This window comes from Mercenaria mercenaria, chromosome 18 (assembly GCF_021730395.1).
Source record: "Mercenaria mercenaria strain notata chromosome 18, MADL_Memer_1, whole genome shotgun sequence".
NCBI lineage: Eukaryota > Metazoa > Mollusca > Bivalvia > Venerida > Veneridae > Mercenaria > Mercenaria mercenaria.
In genome coordinates this window covers 29,446,888-29,465,362 of record NC_069378.1, presented here as the reverse complement: position 1 = coordinate 29,465,362, position 18,475 = coordinate 29,446,888, and the positions used below count along the sequence as shown (strand labels likewise).

The 18,475-nt window shown below is 33.8% G+C and overlaps 1 protein-coding gene across 1 annotated transcript; it reads left to right on the top strand.

Annotated features, from left to right (window-relative positions):
• Positions 1 to 1,955: 1,955 nt before the first annotated feature.
• LOC123538927 (neuronal acetylcholine receptor subunit alpha-3-like) lies at positions 1,956 to 16,602 on the top strand. The gene is made up of 7 exons (XM_053529753.1): positions 1,956 to 1,970; positions 8,684 to 8,793; positions 10,347 to 10,452; positions 11,363 to 11,487; positions 11,840 to 11,955; positions 12,521 to 12,721; positions 13,701 to 16,602. Exons 1-7 carry the CDS (start codon positions 1,956 to 1,958, stop codon positions 14,075 to 14,077), a joined length of 1,050 nt encoding a protein of 349 aa, XP_053385728.1. The 3' UTR covers positions 14,078 to 16,602.
• The last annotated feature ends 1,873 nt before the right edge of the window (positions 16,603 to 18,475 follow it).

The window sequence follows — 18,475 nt, the reverse complement described above, 5'->3', positions numbered from 1 at the left end:
AAAGTGCTTTGTACAAGTACAATAAATCTATCTAGCTAACTTTTTGAATTATCTCCCTTTATTAAACTTACATATAACATTTCTTTTCCAAAGAATAACTCTAAATTTTACCAATCATTTTTGTTGAAATTTCACACAACGATAAAGACCACTGAAAGAAACTGAAGTGTTTAAAATCATGAGTCTATCGCGCTCATTTTTTAAATTATCTCCCTTTATAGAATGTAGTTGTCTGAACCATATCGTTAAACACTAAATGACATTACTTTCTATTCAGTGGTCTAAATAGTACTTACATGTACGTTACTGGCATCAGTTGATCGTTACAAAGCTTTTGTCAAAAGGTTTGTGGTACCCTACTTGCTTAAGGGATTGTTCAATTATATAGAAAACATATCAGCAGATGGTCACAATCAATACTATAGACATAAAGATGAATATTTACCGTATTATTTACTTGTTAAATCAGACCTCAGCTCCTTGACACTTACGTTATCATCAATATATATCATGTACAGCACAACATATGATCTTTGATAGTTGTATATTCCCTTTGTCTGCATACTTAAATTTTTGTATATAATTTAACACAGGTATCTTAAGCATTGTTATAGAATATGGGGTTCCTTTTTGGCTCATCTGATTTTTAGCTCGATTATACGAAGTATAAGGAGGGCTATCCGCCTCGACCAGGCGTCGGCGTCTTTCCGCGCCCCAACTTTGGTTAAAGTTTTTTTTAACACTTTCTCTTTTTTCTACATATCTCTGTAATTACTTGATGGATTTGATTCAAACTTATAATAGTTATTCCTCATTATCACCCATATCATCTGACCTAAGGGCCATAACTCTGATACCAATATTTCGTGATTTATCCCCCTTTTCACTTAAAGTTTCAGGTTAAAGTTTTGATGCACCTTCACTCTATCTGTGTTATTACTGAATGGATTTGATTCTAACTTAAAATAGTTGTTCAACATCATCACCCTCATCTAAACTATCAAAGCTATTGCTCTAAAACTTGCAACACTTATTAACCATCAAAGACTGACTCTGTAAAGCAAGAAACATAACTCAGTCCTTCTTTTTGCAAGAAATATGTCCCCTTTTGGACTCAGAAAATATCAGATTTCTTGCTTAAAGTTTGCGTTTAGGTCAACTTTTCTCATTAAAGGTCAAAGTCATTGCTTTAAAACTTGGAGCAGTTATTCGCCGTTTAAAGCTGCAAGTACAGTAACTCTACATTGTTTTTGCAAGAATTACGACCCCTTTTGAACTTAAAATATCATGGGTATGACAATATATCTATTATACAGAGACAAAAAAGTCAGATGAGCATCTGCACCCGTAAGGCGGTCCTCTTGTTTTATTTCAGCATGCTTTCATGGTAACATATGTACCGATACTTAAATTTACTTTTAAAAAAATGTACTGCATAACACAGGTATAATTCGATTTTATTTATATTTGTGAATTCTTATTACAAGTCGCTTTTACATAATTTTAATGAATAAAATGTCCCCTCCCACAATTTACCACACTTTGAGCAATGACTGTCTACCACTGAGTACTAGTATATAATGCTTTGTTTAGCGTACCATTTATTTCACCAAAATCTACGTTACATTAACACTTAAGATTGACAAACTTTTCAAATCTACACAATGAGCATTAGGTTACAGTGCTTAGTTAACAAGCATCTTTAAATGACTTTTGAATAATTCTTTATGTAAATTACTTTAAAGTGCATTCTTACGCCAGATGCAGCTTATTGGTACATACGTTACTTAATTATATTATGTCCTTTGTTCATTAAAACTCTGTATTGATAGACGAAGTGAGTGGCGCAGAAGTTAACAGACTGGGCTACAGCGGTCCGGGTTCCATTCAAGGTTGCGGCTGATATCCTGACCAGTGTTCAGTACTGGTACTGTTTCCAGCACTATCGGTATAGAATGTATGCTGGGAAGGTAAATATCACACCTGCCGTGGGCTCCGCTGGAAATAAGTTGTTCCATCCATTACAGGTGGGGACTTTCGTCCACTACCCACTTTAAACAAGAAACTTTTCCTTTTTAAAAACTTTGATATCAAACCAAGTAAATGTTGTGTTATATACCGATAACCTAGATGAGTTTTCATATAGGGAAGCAGTTAAATATTTCCGAATGCTTATATGAAACTCATTGCCCTATGCTGCTATTCTGCTAATTTCACATAAACGAATTATTTAACAATACTGAATATTGTTCTGTAATCATGAGATTACAAGTACCGGTACATGTACATGTTTTAGCGACTCCCACATACAGCCGACATAATACATATATTGGCTTGCAATTTTTGTTGATATATTCCAACGACGCCACTTAAATATTCACCATTATAGACAATATGACATGTGCAAAGGTCAAGGTCACATGCACCCAAATTAAGTTTTTGTTTGTAGATGAAATTACTTCCCTTTTATATCATAAAGTATAATAAATGTGTTTCTCTTCAGTTTTAGAACTAATTCAAAAATGAAATTACGATTGGTTCTGATAGATATATAAAAATGCTATTAACAATATTACATTTCCAGAATATGAACACAGACGCAAGTCACAACTTTATTGAAAGAATAAATTTTTTGGCTTTTTTTCCAATATTAACGTAACTGAATGGTTTATCAATAAAAGTAAGCATTGATGTAGTTGATAAATAATACACTTTTATATGCAAGGTTATGCATCTTTTCAGTAGGCAATATGATCATGTTTATTTACACTTATAGCGCTTACTGCGACCTTTGGACCTTTAACATATATTTGTGACATTTAAACTGATAAGCATTTGTATGATTAAACTGATTGCATTAGTCAGATAAAGAAAATTATCTTAACAAGAAATCAGAAAAATTTGTTTAAGTAGTCTCAACCCGAATTAAAACAAGTCAGAGCTGTCCGTAAGACAGCGCACTCGAATTTTCTCATTGCTTGACTCTGAATTAGAGCTTTGCCAGTAAAAAACTTTATAAAACTTTAACCAAAAACTCTAAGTTAACAAGGGGCATAACTCTGTAAAAATTCAATCAGAGTTAGGGAGTTTGTTTCTCCTAGTGTAGACTTTGTTAGTAAAAAACTATTTAAAGTTTCAAGTCAATATCTTTGACAGTAACAGAGATATTTGACTTTATAAAAAACTTTAACCAAAATTCTTAGTCAAAAAGGGGCATAACTCCATCAAAATTCAAACAGAGCTTTGTTGTTTCTCCTGGTGTAGACTTTGATAGTAAATAACCATTTTAAGTTTCAAGTCAATAGCTTTGATAGTAACAGATATATTTGACTTAATCAAAAATTTTAACCAACGGCGACGCCGACTCCGATGCTGGGGTGAGAGCAATAGCTCTACTTTTTCTTCGAAAAGTCGAGCTAATAAAGAAACGAAATGAAACATTTAAAACTTTACAATATGTCATGCCGGAAGGTGAACTTCAGCAGTATTTCATGATAAAATGTATGCAAATATTACATAAAGATTTACTGAGACGTTTGTAATCTGTAAAATAAAAGCTTTCCTAAAACTGTATATAACTAATATATACCGGACAAAATAGCTAAGTGCCCCCAATATTTATTTGCCAATATCTTAAAAAAAAACATAAAATACTTCTTGAAATTTAGTGTACATTCAAAACAATATGTAATTGATAAAATGCCGAACTTTCAACAAAACCAAAACACGTCTTCAGATATGATATTCATTCATTTTACGATTTCAACCAATTTTTGACAGGTCACAAAAAGTAAACAAGCATGTTTACAATGTGCATGTACATACTAAAAACGAAATAGATAATGAAATAACTTCGTTATCTTGCTTTTTCTAAAAACAGCATTCACCATTTGTGTCATATTTAACCATTCGCTAGAAAAAATGTTAGTATGAACAGTTCTTATTCTTACAAATGGTATTCACTTGTTCACTAAAACACAGCTTTTATGTGTTTTTGGGACTTTTTTACAAATGGGGTGAGTTAGTAAATTGAATAAAATTTATATGTTGGCGTCACTTAATATTTTTGAAATTTTATTATGTTATTAATAACACTTTGTTCTTAAAGTATGCTAAATTTTAAATTTGTATTTACAGAATTTGCAGAGATATTGGAAAAATAGCAAATGCGGTTAGCTATTTTGTTCTGTATATATACCCTATGACCTTTAACTTTTATATATGAGCATACACTACGTTTTCGAGTGCGAGTCATAATTTATATATTGAATACAAGTGTATGGTTTATTTAATCCTAATATTGTAAATCAAATCCTGTATAATGAGAAATTATTCATGAATCATTGCAGCAGTGCCAAAAATATTGTGAAAATATCAGTTTTAACGCATGACCTTTTGACCTCTATAATTTGCATATAATGGTCATATATTTTTTGGAGACAGCACCCAGATGAACCAGGGATGTTTATACTTTAATAAAGTCTTTATCTCCAAGCATTAACATTCCGGCCCTTATAAACTTTTTTCAGGGGCTAAAACCACCAGACTAATATGAAAAATAAGAGATACGGTGCTGGGTGATTACTTAGAGCTGTCACAAAGCTTATCCGCATAGGACTCAACGTAAATGAGGACCTCACACGATATTGAGAGCCTTAGTAAGTCGGGCTGCTATGACCTAAGATATACGCTGGTGGTCAATTCGTTTCAGCCTTCCGAAAGCGCAGCGGTACACGAGTCAAGGCAGAAACGAAAATCGCATTACAAGTGTGTTTTAATGTCCGGCTGCTGTGGCTTATGTGTCTCTCCCTCCCAGATATGGATGGTATACCTTTGAAGGCAATGTTCTGATCTACATTTTGAGGGGTTACATGGCCGATTCGGTGCACTGGTTAGGGCAGGGTGACGGTATCAATTCGGAGTAAAATCATATATTTACAGAGCAAATGGCCTTTCGATGAATAGAAACGATGTACAAGCTCTCAGTGTACTCAAACATATAGATCTCCCGCCATAATGAGCAATATCAATATCCATAACTTATAAATTATAAGTTATAAATAGCAATTAATAAGTTGTAAATTATAAGTAATAAGTAATAAATGTCCCTCCAGAGCTTCCGTACTTATGTCTTTTTTTATGAAAAAATATTCCGCATTGCTTTGATGTTTTTAAGCATAAACATTAAATAAAGTAAGATGAAACCTGGATAAAATACTCTAAAGAGTGGACACACAATACTAGGATTTTTAGCGTACTTATTCAAAATTACATGGTACATAAATATATGTGCTTTGAAACTTTAAGTAGACGTACTTATTTTTAAACCATAAAATTTTGTTTAGGTGTATTTTTAATAATTGAAAAGAGAAAAAAACTTAATTTATAAACTGTCACGGAAAAGCTATGTCGTCATTATGCGTGACTTGAAAATAAATACAATATCAGATAAAAAATCTTCGAATTATATTACATGTATTAATTATGATTCTATTTAAAAACAAATACAGAGTTATCGTTTGGAGCTCACGTGCTTGCACGGTTTCATTTCTTTAAATGTTTTTTTTTCAGTTTCCTGACATTATTCAAATTTCATATCTGATAAATAAAATAAATAGCCTTTAATTATTTTTAAAAATCTTAGAGAGTGAGAGAGAGAGAGAGAGAGAGAGAGAGTATAAAAACCAGTTTGCGTGTAAGAAAAGAATATAATATCTCAAAAAGAAATCAGTAAGCCTTTCATTTTGAATACTTATGAGAAGCCTGTCTTTGTCCTTTCAAAAAGATCGATTTCATTATCTATTTGCTTTAATACTTGAATAGAGCACATTTGAAATACTTCATCATGAGCGCATGTAGACTAGACATGCGAAAGCAAATTTGTTTTATTAACAAAACTACATTCTATTTGGATAACATTAATTATTTTTTTTACAATCAATTAAGCCTTAGAATTGAATTGTCAACGATATCTATATAATTATATTGGGCGAAAACTGATAAAAGGCTGGTCTATTGAAAATTTTGTTTCAGAGAAAAATATTAATAAAAATGGTATTACCTCACATAAAATGTAAAACAAATGTATTTCAAATCTGTAAAACGTCAAAAAGATTCTTGAAATTCTAGTATTTGGATAGTTCGTCAAATATCCTGGACCAGCCAAACAGTATAATAGTTTAGTGAGTGTGTATAGTATAGTGAGTGTGTATAGTTTAGTTAGAGTAGGTAGCTTGAAGGGTGTATAGTTAAGTGAGTGTGTATTTTTAGTTAGAGTAGACAGTTTGAAGTGTGTATACTTAAGTCAGTGTATATAGTATAGTTAGATTAGGTAGCTTGAAGTGTGTAAAGTTAAGTTAGTGTGTATAGTTTAGTTAGAGTAGGTAACTTGAAGTGTGTATAGTTAATTTAGTGTATATAGTATAGTTAGAGTAGACAGTTTGAAGTGTGTATAGTTAAGTTAGTGTATATAGTATAGTTAGAGTAGACAGTTTGAAGTGTGTATAGTTAAGTTAGTGTATATAGTATAGTTAGAGTAGGTAGCTTGAAGTGTGTATAGTTAAGTTAGTGCATATAGTATAGTTAGAGTAGTCAGCTTGAAGTGTGTATAGTTAAGTTAGTGTATATAGTATAGTTAGAGTAGTCAGCTTGAAGTGTGTATAGTTAAGTTAGTGTGTATAGTTAAGTGAGAATAGTCAGCTTTAAGTGTGTATAGTTAAGTTAGTGTATATAGTATAGTCAGAGTACATAGCTTGAAGTATGTAAAGGTTAAGTTAGTGTGTATTGTTTAGTTAGAGTCTGTCTTTATGTAATTGTTTCCTTTTGTAATTTTGACCCAACTTGTCCTTTCTTGTATGGGTCATTTTCATACAATTTGTTTCAGCTGTAAAAGGCTACTAGACAACGATTGAACATGGGAAAATGTTTTAATTCGGCATGGTCTTCCGAGCACTGATGTTCCAGTCTATATACTGCTTCTCCTCGAACACTTTTAAGGCTATAAAAAGGTTCCATTTTATCAAATTTTAAACTATTTATTGTCATAGCTACCAGACTTATACCGCGGAAATAACATTAAAGAACGTGCAGTATCTCTGGCCTTATGGTCCTTAAAACTTTTTACTTATAGACGACTAGTAAAACATACATACACTAGAAATTAACTGACCGATTTCTTTGCTAAGCTAAAATAGACTTACTATAATTTGGATTTTGTTTCAAATTGGTGACCTTTCATTTTAAACTAAGATACAATCTTCGATATCAGTTGTAACAGATAGTCATTTGAAATAATCTATGCGTGAAAACTGTATTCATACTTATCATTTTTTTACGTTATTCGATAACTCTCTATTGAACCCGACCTTTGTGACACGATTTTGTATTTTTATTTTAAAAAGTACTTCTTTTCAGATATATAGTATGATTTATGTACTATAGTTCAATTCATGTCATGTAAGATTTTATTCAAGTTATTTAATACTTTAGTAGAAAACGAAATACAGGCCCTACTTCGATTGTCCGGTTATCCGACCATCGCTACCGTGGTTGCAGCTATTGAATGTGTGTAATGTGTCAACCAGTCATATACCATCGATACAAATTCTGCTCGTTCTTGCTCTAAAATAGACATGCATTTGAGTTGAAATTTTGTAACAAGTTCTTTATTATCAGTCTAGTGGATAGTCTATGTTGGCACATGTAGCTATGTCATTTTAAAGACAGTTGATATATTGTTAAACAAGTATCTGTGTAAAATGACCCTTTTAAGATCGCAATCTTGTAAGGAGATATTTAACAGTTCAATGAAATTGTAAATAAAACCCTAATATCTTTGCATACACCCAGGTTTAAATATTTGTTCTATTTTGTACAGCTTGTTAATAAAGATAATTTTGGAAGGAAAACAATGAAGAAAAAAATGTAATACTTAATAAAGACACTACCTTTTTACTGTAAAAAGGGAACGTAACACCTTTGTATAGAATTCAATAAATTTCCATAACATGGAAAAGCAACAAACAAAAATCCCGAAACAAACTTAGTGAGCCCTTTTTTTGTATCGTAGAAGCTGTTCGATAATTTTGCACCTTATTTCACCGAAGAATGAAATGTGTTTGGCCACTACAAAAATCAAGTACGAGCTAGAAACTTAAAAAAAGAAGAAACTTGGTTAAAGCAATTGAATACAAAAAAATCAGTCGTGAACACAAGATATTATTATATCAAATGTGTCTATTATACATCTGGTATTCACTCGTAGAAAAATGTTCTTTCTTTACAGGATCTTAAAAGTCAAAAGTTTCAAGCGGCCGGTTGGGTTACTTTGGTAAGATAATTTTCAGTTATTTTTTTTTAAATCTTATTAGAAACACCACAAAATACACCAAAAATATAAATATATTTATTTGTTAGTAATAATTGTAAGACTTGCACTGTTTGCAGTTATATTTATAAGCATTTACAATGTATATAAAATTTCGTGAAGTTATATAATTTGACAATGTTTTGTCATGTAAAAAGTAAATTAAAGTGCATAAAAAACATATATTTATTCCTTTGACTTCGAAGGTATTTTATAAAGTAGTTATTTCTTACGTTGGAAATCCCGTTGTGTTAAGTATGAACATTTGTATTATAATTTCCGAAAGAAAAAAAAAAAAAACTTGTTATAATTATACAGGAATGGGAAGACAGCCGCTTGACCTGGGACCCGGCAGCCAATGGTAATATTGAAGAAATATTTTCGAAGCCTGGGAACATCTGGAAACCAGAACTAGTTGTAGAGAACTCGTAAGCACTGCACATTAATCTTATAACCTACTTTCCTTGTTTGTCTGGGTAAAAGTCGTTTTAACAATATTTAAGTAAGTTACCAGTGTTTTGTATTACTGCATTTTTGGTAAGTAACAGAAGCGACACAGACATAGCCATTTTACCTTCGGGTAGTCATTTCAGAAACTTGCACCTCGCCCGGGATTCGAACCAACGACTCTCATATTGAAACTATTGTATTGTCTATTGATCTAACCGGGCACATAATTCTTTAAACGGGCCTCCGTGACCGAGTGATTAAGGTCGCTGACTTTAAATCACTTACTCTTCACCGATGTGGGTTCGAGCCTCACTCGGGGTGTTGAAATCTTCATGTGAGGAAGCCATCAAGCTGGCTTACGGAAGGTCGGTGGTTCTACCCAGGCGCTCGCTCGTAATGAAATAATGAGCTTCTATCAAAGTTGGAAGTCGCCATATGACCTATAATTGTGTCGGTGCGGCGTTAAACCCAACAAAACAAACAAACAATTCTTAAAATAAAACCAGTAATTCTTTGGTGAGAAAACGCTTTATTTGAAACACTATCGAGCCCGGTCCTTTTGAAAAACAACAACAACAGTAGCGACGTTTTACAGGTAGATGTTTTGACGAGCTTACAGAGATGCGAAAAGTTACAACACAAACACTTTTAAAGTTATAAAGGTCTGCCCAAGAGTTAGACATTAGACAAACTTCAGAAAATTAATATGTTAAAACCTGTCGAAAAATATATGTATGCACTTTTACAAAATAGATCATTTGTGCTACACGTTTCGCTTTTTGACGGTATTCCGTTTGGACTATCGATATTTTTATTTCTGAATCCCGTATCTCGAAAGCCAGAATCACTAAACTACGGCGATAAAAGTAGAAAACACGATGATGAAAGTCGAAATCACAATTGTGAAAACTCGAAACTACGTTGGTTTAAGTCGAAAGCACGAAATCACGTTGATGAAAACGCGATATCATTTCTCGTTTTCACTATTATGGTTTCATGTTTCCGTCATCGTAGTTTCGACTTTCATTTTCGTACTTTCGACTTTTATCATGAAGTCGAAATGAATTTCAGTTGTGAAATAAAAGCAGATTAATTTTGTCAGTTTTCTTGTTTCCTTACAAGGAATAACCCGTTGTCCTCGCAAACAACTTCTTCACATGAAGCTGCGGGGAAGAACAATTGATCATTTAAAAAACATTTTGCCTCCTTCGGGATCGATCTCGCGATATTTTGACTTGCAATAGTGGGCGCTGAGCCAACATTTAAATAAAATACCTTGCCTACATACAAATCGTCTCACGGGTCGGAGTGTAGGACGACTCCTGTGCTGTAAATTACGTCATAACGAATAAACAAGTGTAAATTCAAAGGCTTCTGTAAGAAAATAGGGCGAACAGTTTTGTCTTATTTCTTTCTTTCAGCTGTAGAATACGATTTGCTTGTAAAATAAGCTTACCTTGACTTTAAGGAACCTCATTGTGGCAGATATGTGCATTTTGGATATTGATTAGACGGGCCTATATTGTTTCAGGTTAGAAGATCTAGGGATAATCACGGACGATGATCTTTATCTCAGGCTCAAATATGACGGCACTGTTGAGTGGGAGCCCCCTAGATTATTTATAACTCATTGTCAGGTATGCCTTCATTCAAGACCAGAAAATACAAACAAAGGATAAGTAATAAAAGAGAAGAAATTAAGAAATGTCTTGTATCAAACTAGGAACAAATTTTCAAAATACACGTATCTTGATTACGTTTGAATTTATTGTCAGAAAAGGACCTTGATGAGGGTATTTTCCGTAGTAAAGTTTGGCTTTTCTGACACCAAAACCTTTAAAAGGATTCAGTTTTGAATTATTTTTGAAGGAAAAGTACAAAATTTACAATAGTTTTAGAATATATTAATTAGTAAAAAGATATTTCAATAAAAAATTGTTAAACTGAAAAAAGAAAAAATGTTTTCATAAATGTGGTGTTACAGTTTTCCCTATCAAAGATATCTTACAAATTAAAAAACGTCCCTACTACCACCCTCAGAGACCTTTAGAATAATATATAGTTTTTATCTTGATCTTGCAAAATATGGCTGCAATTCACGACAATCCATGTTACGGGCTAGGGAGTCAAACAGTAGCCTTTTAGTTTATACTAATTTGTTTTAGCTCGATTGTGATGAAAGCTTAAAACTTATTTGAACCACTCTCGCGTCCGCTTCCTTGAAAAACCAGTACTGGTGTCATATGAGAAGTCATGGTCGTGACCACAGTGGGGCTCGAACCCACGACCTCCAGGTTGAGCGGCCGACACCTTAACCACTAGACCACCGCTCCCATTTAGCATTTTATCTAATCTTAAATAAATACCCGCTTTGCCTATTTGAGGATGTCATAGTCAAATGCTATTTTGTATTTTAATTATTTTGATGATTTATATGCTCTCAGTTTTAAATGTTTGAAACATTCTGAAATTTCTTATGCAATTGTGGAGGCATGGCCCTTTAAAATCGCTAGTAAGATAATCTCAAAAAATGCTACATTGTTCCAGGTGGACATCACGTATTACCCCTACGATAAACAGAAATGCAGTATCAATTTAGCAAGCTGGGGATACACAAGCAGTGAAGTATCTTTGGATACGATAAGTACCCCTGTCAACCTGGACGATTTTGAGTAAGTGTTTTTTTATATATGAGGAACTTAAATAAAGCTGAGCAAAATGTTGATATACTTGTTTTCACTTTAATGTATGCCTTTCTGGCCCTACATATTAAATGAAGAACTCAACTACTTAACAATGTTTGTACTACGTGACTTGTCTTATCTGACAACCTCTCACATCCGGCACTTTCATCTGCTTTCAATTAATATCGGATAAGACATGTTCTGCTGCTTTTAAGTCTCTATGCATAATATCTGTTGTTAATTAACGTAACGCTAAATTAATCATCACGGGGCTTATTTGATTTCTTTGGTTATTTGACTCGTTCAAAAGAACATCAAGCTGTGTAATTTTGTTCTGCAGGCAGCACGGGGAATGGAAGATTACATCATACAACACCGTGAAAACATTCCTAGTTGAGACATTAGATGACGGAACTGTGAGACAGTTTCCACAAATAGAATTCTGGCTTTACTTAGGTATTTGTCTTCTTTAGATCTGATATTTTTCATTATACAGTAAAACCTGTGTTAAAGACCACCTCTGAACAGAGACCACCTGGCTCTAAAGACCACATGTTTTGTTTGCCATTTTAACATTTACAGTGTATTTTAACCTGTGAAAAAAGACCACCTCCCAACAAAGACCTTATTTTGGCTCTCCCAAGACTGGTCTTTATAGACAGGTTTGACTGTAGATCGAAATCGATTCAGATAGTTTCATATCGAAACCGACAGTGCACTGTGTTCACTACAATGTATTCAGTTTAACAGATTTTGGTCTTGGCGCTTGTGTATACAATGCTTCAAAAAGCTCAGTAGCAGGGTATCCACTTCGAGTAAGGAAGGTCGTGGGTTCAATCACAGGGCCTGGTCGTGCCGTAAAAAAACGTCATAAAAAAAAACGGCACTCGGATTTAAAAATTGCATCACGAGATAAAAAGTCATAATGAAATAGAAATATATTCTTACGTAAACACGTACCTTGTTGTATGCATTGATTAATCTAAAGATGATTTCAGTTAATAAGTTATTTTCGTTTCAGAGCGGCGATCAGCATATTATAATTTGAATGTCGTCATGCCGGTATTTGTGACGTCACTTCTCGTGGCTTTGACATTTATAGTTCCTGTGGAATGTGGGGAGAAATTATCTTACATACTGACGGTGTTCCTCTCCATTGCCGTGCTCCTAACCCTTGTTGCTGATTCGATACCATCGACATCCATAACAACTTCCGTTTTAGGTTTGGAGGATAACTTAAATCTTTCAATCATGATTTCACAAAGAAATAATTAACAAACAAGCAATTTGCAAATCGACATGTAACTGTCCGTTTTTTCATGAAATCATGTTATGCCCTGGTGACTACACGCATATTGGTTAAAGATTTGAAGTAAGCGTTTTTGTTGATAAATGAGATCTCATTTAGTTATCTCGAGAATTAGCAAGCATTTAAGATTCAGAGCTTTGTTAAAAATTCATGGGTGTTAGTGTAATCTTACTGACATTATATATTCTCAAAATAGACTCTGTTGAGTGCAAATAATTATCACGGAGGGGGAGCCAACATATGTATTCCCAAATGGGCACCGCTTAAAACCATATGTTGTACTTCCGGTAGTACATATATGGTAAACATTTCACAGAAAAACAGGGGAGATTTTTATTTGGTGAGTGAATATTGTGAAAATGACATTGTTTTGCCAAAATATCGCGATCCGTTATTAAACTCGAAAAAAAAACTGCAACTTTTAATTTCCGGTAGATGCCTCATAATGACGCAATTTCCGCGTGATTACCTAGTCTTTGTATACCGCATATGATATGAAGAGAAAGTAATCCACGGAAAATGCCCATTGTCATAAGGGTTCACTATCTTCAAAGCATAGGCAACTCTGTGTATGTGCATCTTGATACAAGTTTAGGCAAATCGTAATGTGACTTGGAAGCTTTACAATGTTTCATTGGCTTACAATTATTATTGTTAAGGGGAAGTTACTCTAGATTCTTCTATCTGTTATTTTTTTGAGGATGGGGAAATATCACTTTGAGAGGTTCTAACTTTGGGGTATGGTGCTTTGTTTAGTTTATATCATTATACTCAAAAAAGTCACATTATCAAACGAACAAAGTTTAAGCTTTCTAATCTAGCAATATTATAATGAAAATTCAACAAAGCTACGTCTGTATGGCTTTATTTAGAGTCATGTTTTACCTTTCAGGACTTTATCTCGCCCTGGTGACAATTCTCTCGGGATTCGGAATACTTCTGACTGTCATTATTCTTATATTATTCCACAAGAAAGGATATGCAAAATCGAAGTCGTGCATTATGGTAATAACTCGCTTTGCGGCAAAATTCACGTGCTCATCAAACGTGTCACTGGACAGCCTTAAGAATAGAGTGACGCCAGCACCAGAAGAGGAAGAAGCCGAGAAAGACATTTCGCAATCTGATGTCACGAATGACGTCACATGGAGGGATGTGGCCATTGTCCTGGACAGATTCTGTTTCCTTGTTTTCACGCTGGTTACCGTCCTCATGAACCTTTCATTTGTTATTGCTCTTGTTGCTGGAGGAAAAGCAACTGACCCCTGACCTATAGAAAAATTCCACTTTGTCTTGCCATTATCTTTTTAACGATAATTCATTTATCATTGTTACTGTTTCTGGGGATATTCCCCACATGTAACATCCATCCGTCCATCCATTTATCCATCCGACTGAGAACTGATCCATCACCGCATCCAGTAGTACATCCTAAAAAACCTTACGGATAGAATTCCGGTTTGGCGTAAGGTAGGTCAGCACTTTATGAAAATAATCTAAGATTCTTTCTGTGGATGTAGGTGCGGATTGGAATATCCAGCCCGGGGGTCACCTGTTGACGCGGTAACTCAGCAATAAAATAAAAAAATAGCTTTTTCATAGAACTATTTTTAACAGCGGTGTATTTAAACAAAGCGCGGGTAACAGTTCCAGTTTTTGATATTACCTGAAGTTTAAGTTTTCCAGAACTGGTGAAAAAAAACCCGGAAAGTTCCGTCCAGTATTACCAACTCCTGTTCAAAAAGCATAGTTTGCTATATAAAGACAAAATGTGCTTTAGTAGCCGTAGTACACGAGGAAATACAACACATATCATTACATCTTGTATATCAGTAGAGGGCTTCAGGATTTTCCAACGGACTTCCTGTGTATAAGATGACTCTCGTGCTGTAAATGACTTGTAACGAATTACATTTATGTAATAGATTTATGCAGTATTTTTTAACGTAAAACCGGATAAAAATTAGATAGCTTGATATTTCACGGCTGCTAAACCCTAGCGCCACCACCAAAAAGTGGTGATAAGGAAAAGAGCTATCGGCATTTCCGTGGTGCAGCTATCACCAGTTTCAGACTATAAATGTTTACATTCTGTCCTTTATTTTAATTGATGAAAATTATTTTAAAAATCGGAGAATGTAGTTCCGTGTAAGAACACTTTTACTACAGGATGACCGTAAATTCATTAAAATATTATAAAAATTGTGGTGTAAAGAGCTTTTCTTTTAATTCGCGTAATCGACTTTTTGATATCTGTCTGTATTCTATTCGAGCTGTAATTTGATGCATAGACACTCTATCAGAACATTATTGCGCATGCAATTGGTCTAAATATGTACGATACTTACACAGGCAAACATTAGCAGTAATGAAATCTCCCTTAAAAGAAATATTCCAGTATTTTTTAAAAGTGGTGGCGCTGTCGCATCAGTGATGGCGCTATAACAGCAGTGGTGGCGCTGTGACTATGGTATACGTTTCAGTTCAATTGCTGCTACCAACGTACACATCTACTTTGTTTAAGATCTAACCAAATTGAACAGTTTTATTTCTCATATAACCAAAACATCTCCAATCAATAAAATAAACCACACACAGAGAAGACAACAGTTCTCGTAGCTAAGCATTTCCGAAATAAAAGTGTCTACAACATAATATTCCCTATGGCCATTTTCGCCCGAGAAATGTATCGTTATACATATCTAATCAGCTGAACTCCATCTGCATTGAATCTTTCTATTACATCTAGAAACATCATACCTGTAGCATCAGCATTTTCCTGACCGCGAAACTCAAATTTTACATTTTCTTTTTCAAATATTTCCAGAACATCTATTGATATATCTGAAATTGTTTACTCTTTGTTTAAAAAAAAAGGAATCAGTCAACTTATCTGTCTTTACATGCCCCAAATTAATACAATTATGTGTCACATTCTTCCATTTCGCTAATATTTTCAAGTACTTCTCCAAATTCATTTTCATGGTTGGAATCGTCTCATTTCTTGAAGTGTTTCTTGATTTGAAAGTGACTGACATGTCAAAAGTTTTGTGTTATTTGACATGTGATTTCAGTTTTATGACCTATTTTTTTGATCGGTGAACAAACTAACCCTTAGCCTGCTAAATTTCTATAATGGACTGGTCCATCATTCAATTTGGGCAATACCATTTATTATTCGAAGGGGTGTTTACTGAAAATTTACTGACTGAATAGCGAACAGTGCAGACCATGATCAGACTGCACGGATGTGCAGGCTGATCTTGGTCTGCACTGGTCGCAAAGGCAGAATTACTTGTCGCCAGCAGGCAAAGGGTTAAACCCGTTTTGAGTGACTGTATTTTGGAGGAGTATTTGTTCTTATTGTAGAACTTGCCTTCAGTGGGATGATTCTGTTCATTTGAATTAATCCCTTCGGAGAAAAAGGCTTGGCAAGATATTGTTCTTCTTTTAACTTGTTATAGAAGAGGTCTACTTTCCCCTTGAGACTTCTCATTTGCAACGGATAAACTGTGTCTCAGTGCATAATAGTTGAATATACATGTATAAAAGTTTTACAATGTGATCAAAACGTTAATTGTTCAATCGTTATTCACACACACGATTCTCTTAATTCTAAAATAATTTAAGACTTATTTGTAGTCAGACCTTCTAACGCTAACCGCCCGTCACAGCGCCACCATTACTGTATAGTGCCATCACCAGTGCGAAAGCGCCACCACTTTCAAAAATGCTGGTGTATTTCTTATCCGGGAGATTTTATTTATACTAATGCATGTCTGTGTGAGTATCATACACATTTAGACCATTCGCATGCGCGATAATGTTCCTATAGTGTGTCTATGCATTGAAATTTAGTTGGAATGCATACAGATGTCAAAATTTACAAACGTCGGAATCAGGAGAAAAGCTCTTGACATCATAATTTACATAATATCTTAAAGAAATTACAGTCAACCTATAGTAAAAATGTTCTTACATTCTCCGGTTTTTGAAATAAGTTATATCAACGAAAATGTAACGTAAAATATAAATTGTAGTCTACTGTTTACATTTTGAAATCGGCGATAGCTGCACCACGGAAATGTCGATAGGTCTTTTCCTTATCACCACTTTTTGGTGGTGGCGCTAGGGTTAAGTAGCCGTGTAATGTGGGTGTTAAAATAAAAAAAAAATAAATAAAAAAAAAAAAACACTGACAAGAAGAAAGTAATATTTCAGTTTTGAATTTTCTTACCAACGGTCGTGTGATTTTCTTGGTCGCGTGGTATTTGTCACGTGGTATTTGTGTGACGGCAATGGGATTAATGTGGTTCGAGGGGGATCCAAAAACTGTTCCTCCTACGGCAAATGATTTAAAAATATCATTTAGTTATAACCTTAACTGGTTCACAAAACTTACTTTCGTATCTCCTAAATAGTTGGTATTTCAAGACAGCACTTGTAATAATGTAATGCTTTATAAAGAAACTTTTTATTTTGAATGTTATATGATTAAATGTGTATAACGAGCACAAAATCTTTCAAAAGCGATGTTTACTTAATCATTTTCATACAAATTGTGCTGTAATCTTTCATCATAACATTTAAGGTACGGCTCAGGTACGGATCGATACGGATGACTACGTTGCTATCCGTGGCTAGACGTAGCTATCCGCACCGTATGTGTGACTGGGGTATAAACCAGTTGTTTAAAGGCAAACGTGGCACAAATTTAAATAGGACGAAATAGAATTAGTATGAGCTAAACGTAACCTGAAACTGAGAGCTGTGGAGATTATGCCAGGCGGTTCAACTTGTATTTGACTGTACACAAATGATTGATGAATAATATTACATTTTATTACATGTTTTAACGTGAATTATCGAAATATTAGAGTGAAATATATCTGGTATTTTCGCAGTGAAAAATATCACATTCATTTTTCATTGGTAAGAAACTATAAAATGGGTACATTTAATCAAAATTAAAAGAATCTTTTGTTTGTTTTACATATAAGATAAAAATATCTTCCACCATGAACATCATATTTTACATTTTCACTCCTGGCTATAGGCCTACCACTCGTGAAAATACTGCATCTGGTGTTCACTTGTGAAAGACATTTCAATCTTACTCTGAACCAAACAAATATCCTCTATGTATAGCAGAACAGCTTCGATTTTCATAAAATGCGATTAAATAATAATTTCATTATGTCTTTCTTATTTGACTGGTTCAGTGAATTGAAGAAATTTAGAAAATTCGAATGAACAGAATATGAATTCAGTAATAATCATTAACCTTCTTTATTTCTGCTAAATTTTGTGTGTAAATCTTAACGTTAACATTTTTTTAAGCGTGATATAAGAATTTTAAGTCTTTTTTTAAGATTTTAAAAAAGAATTTTGTGATTTGAAGATGAGCCGTAAAACTAAAATTCTTGCAATAGGTGATACCGTTTAAGACGGATCTTCTGACATTAAGAACGTACGCTAGAATTTCCTGTGTATGAGATGGGCGAAATTTTTCCCAATAATAGAATTACTTCAAACTTTGGGTGTTGAAGGACAATCATCTAAGAAACAAAATATGCAATAAAAATCATAGGTCACCGGTATTAAAAAAAAGTTATCTTCCCTTGAAAACAACATTTTTTGGGGGGAAAATGACGTTATCAAGGGCAG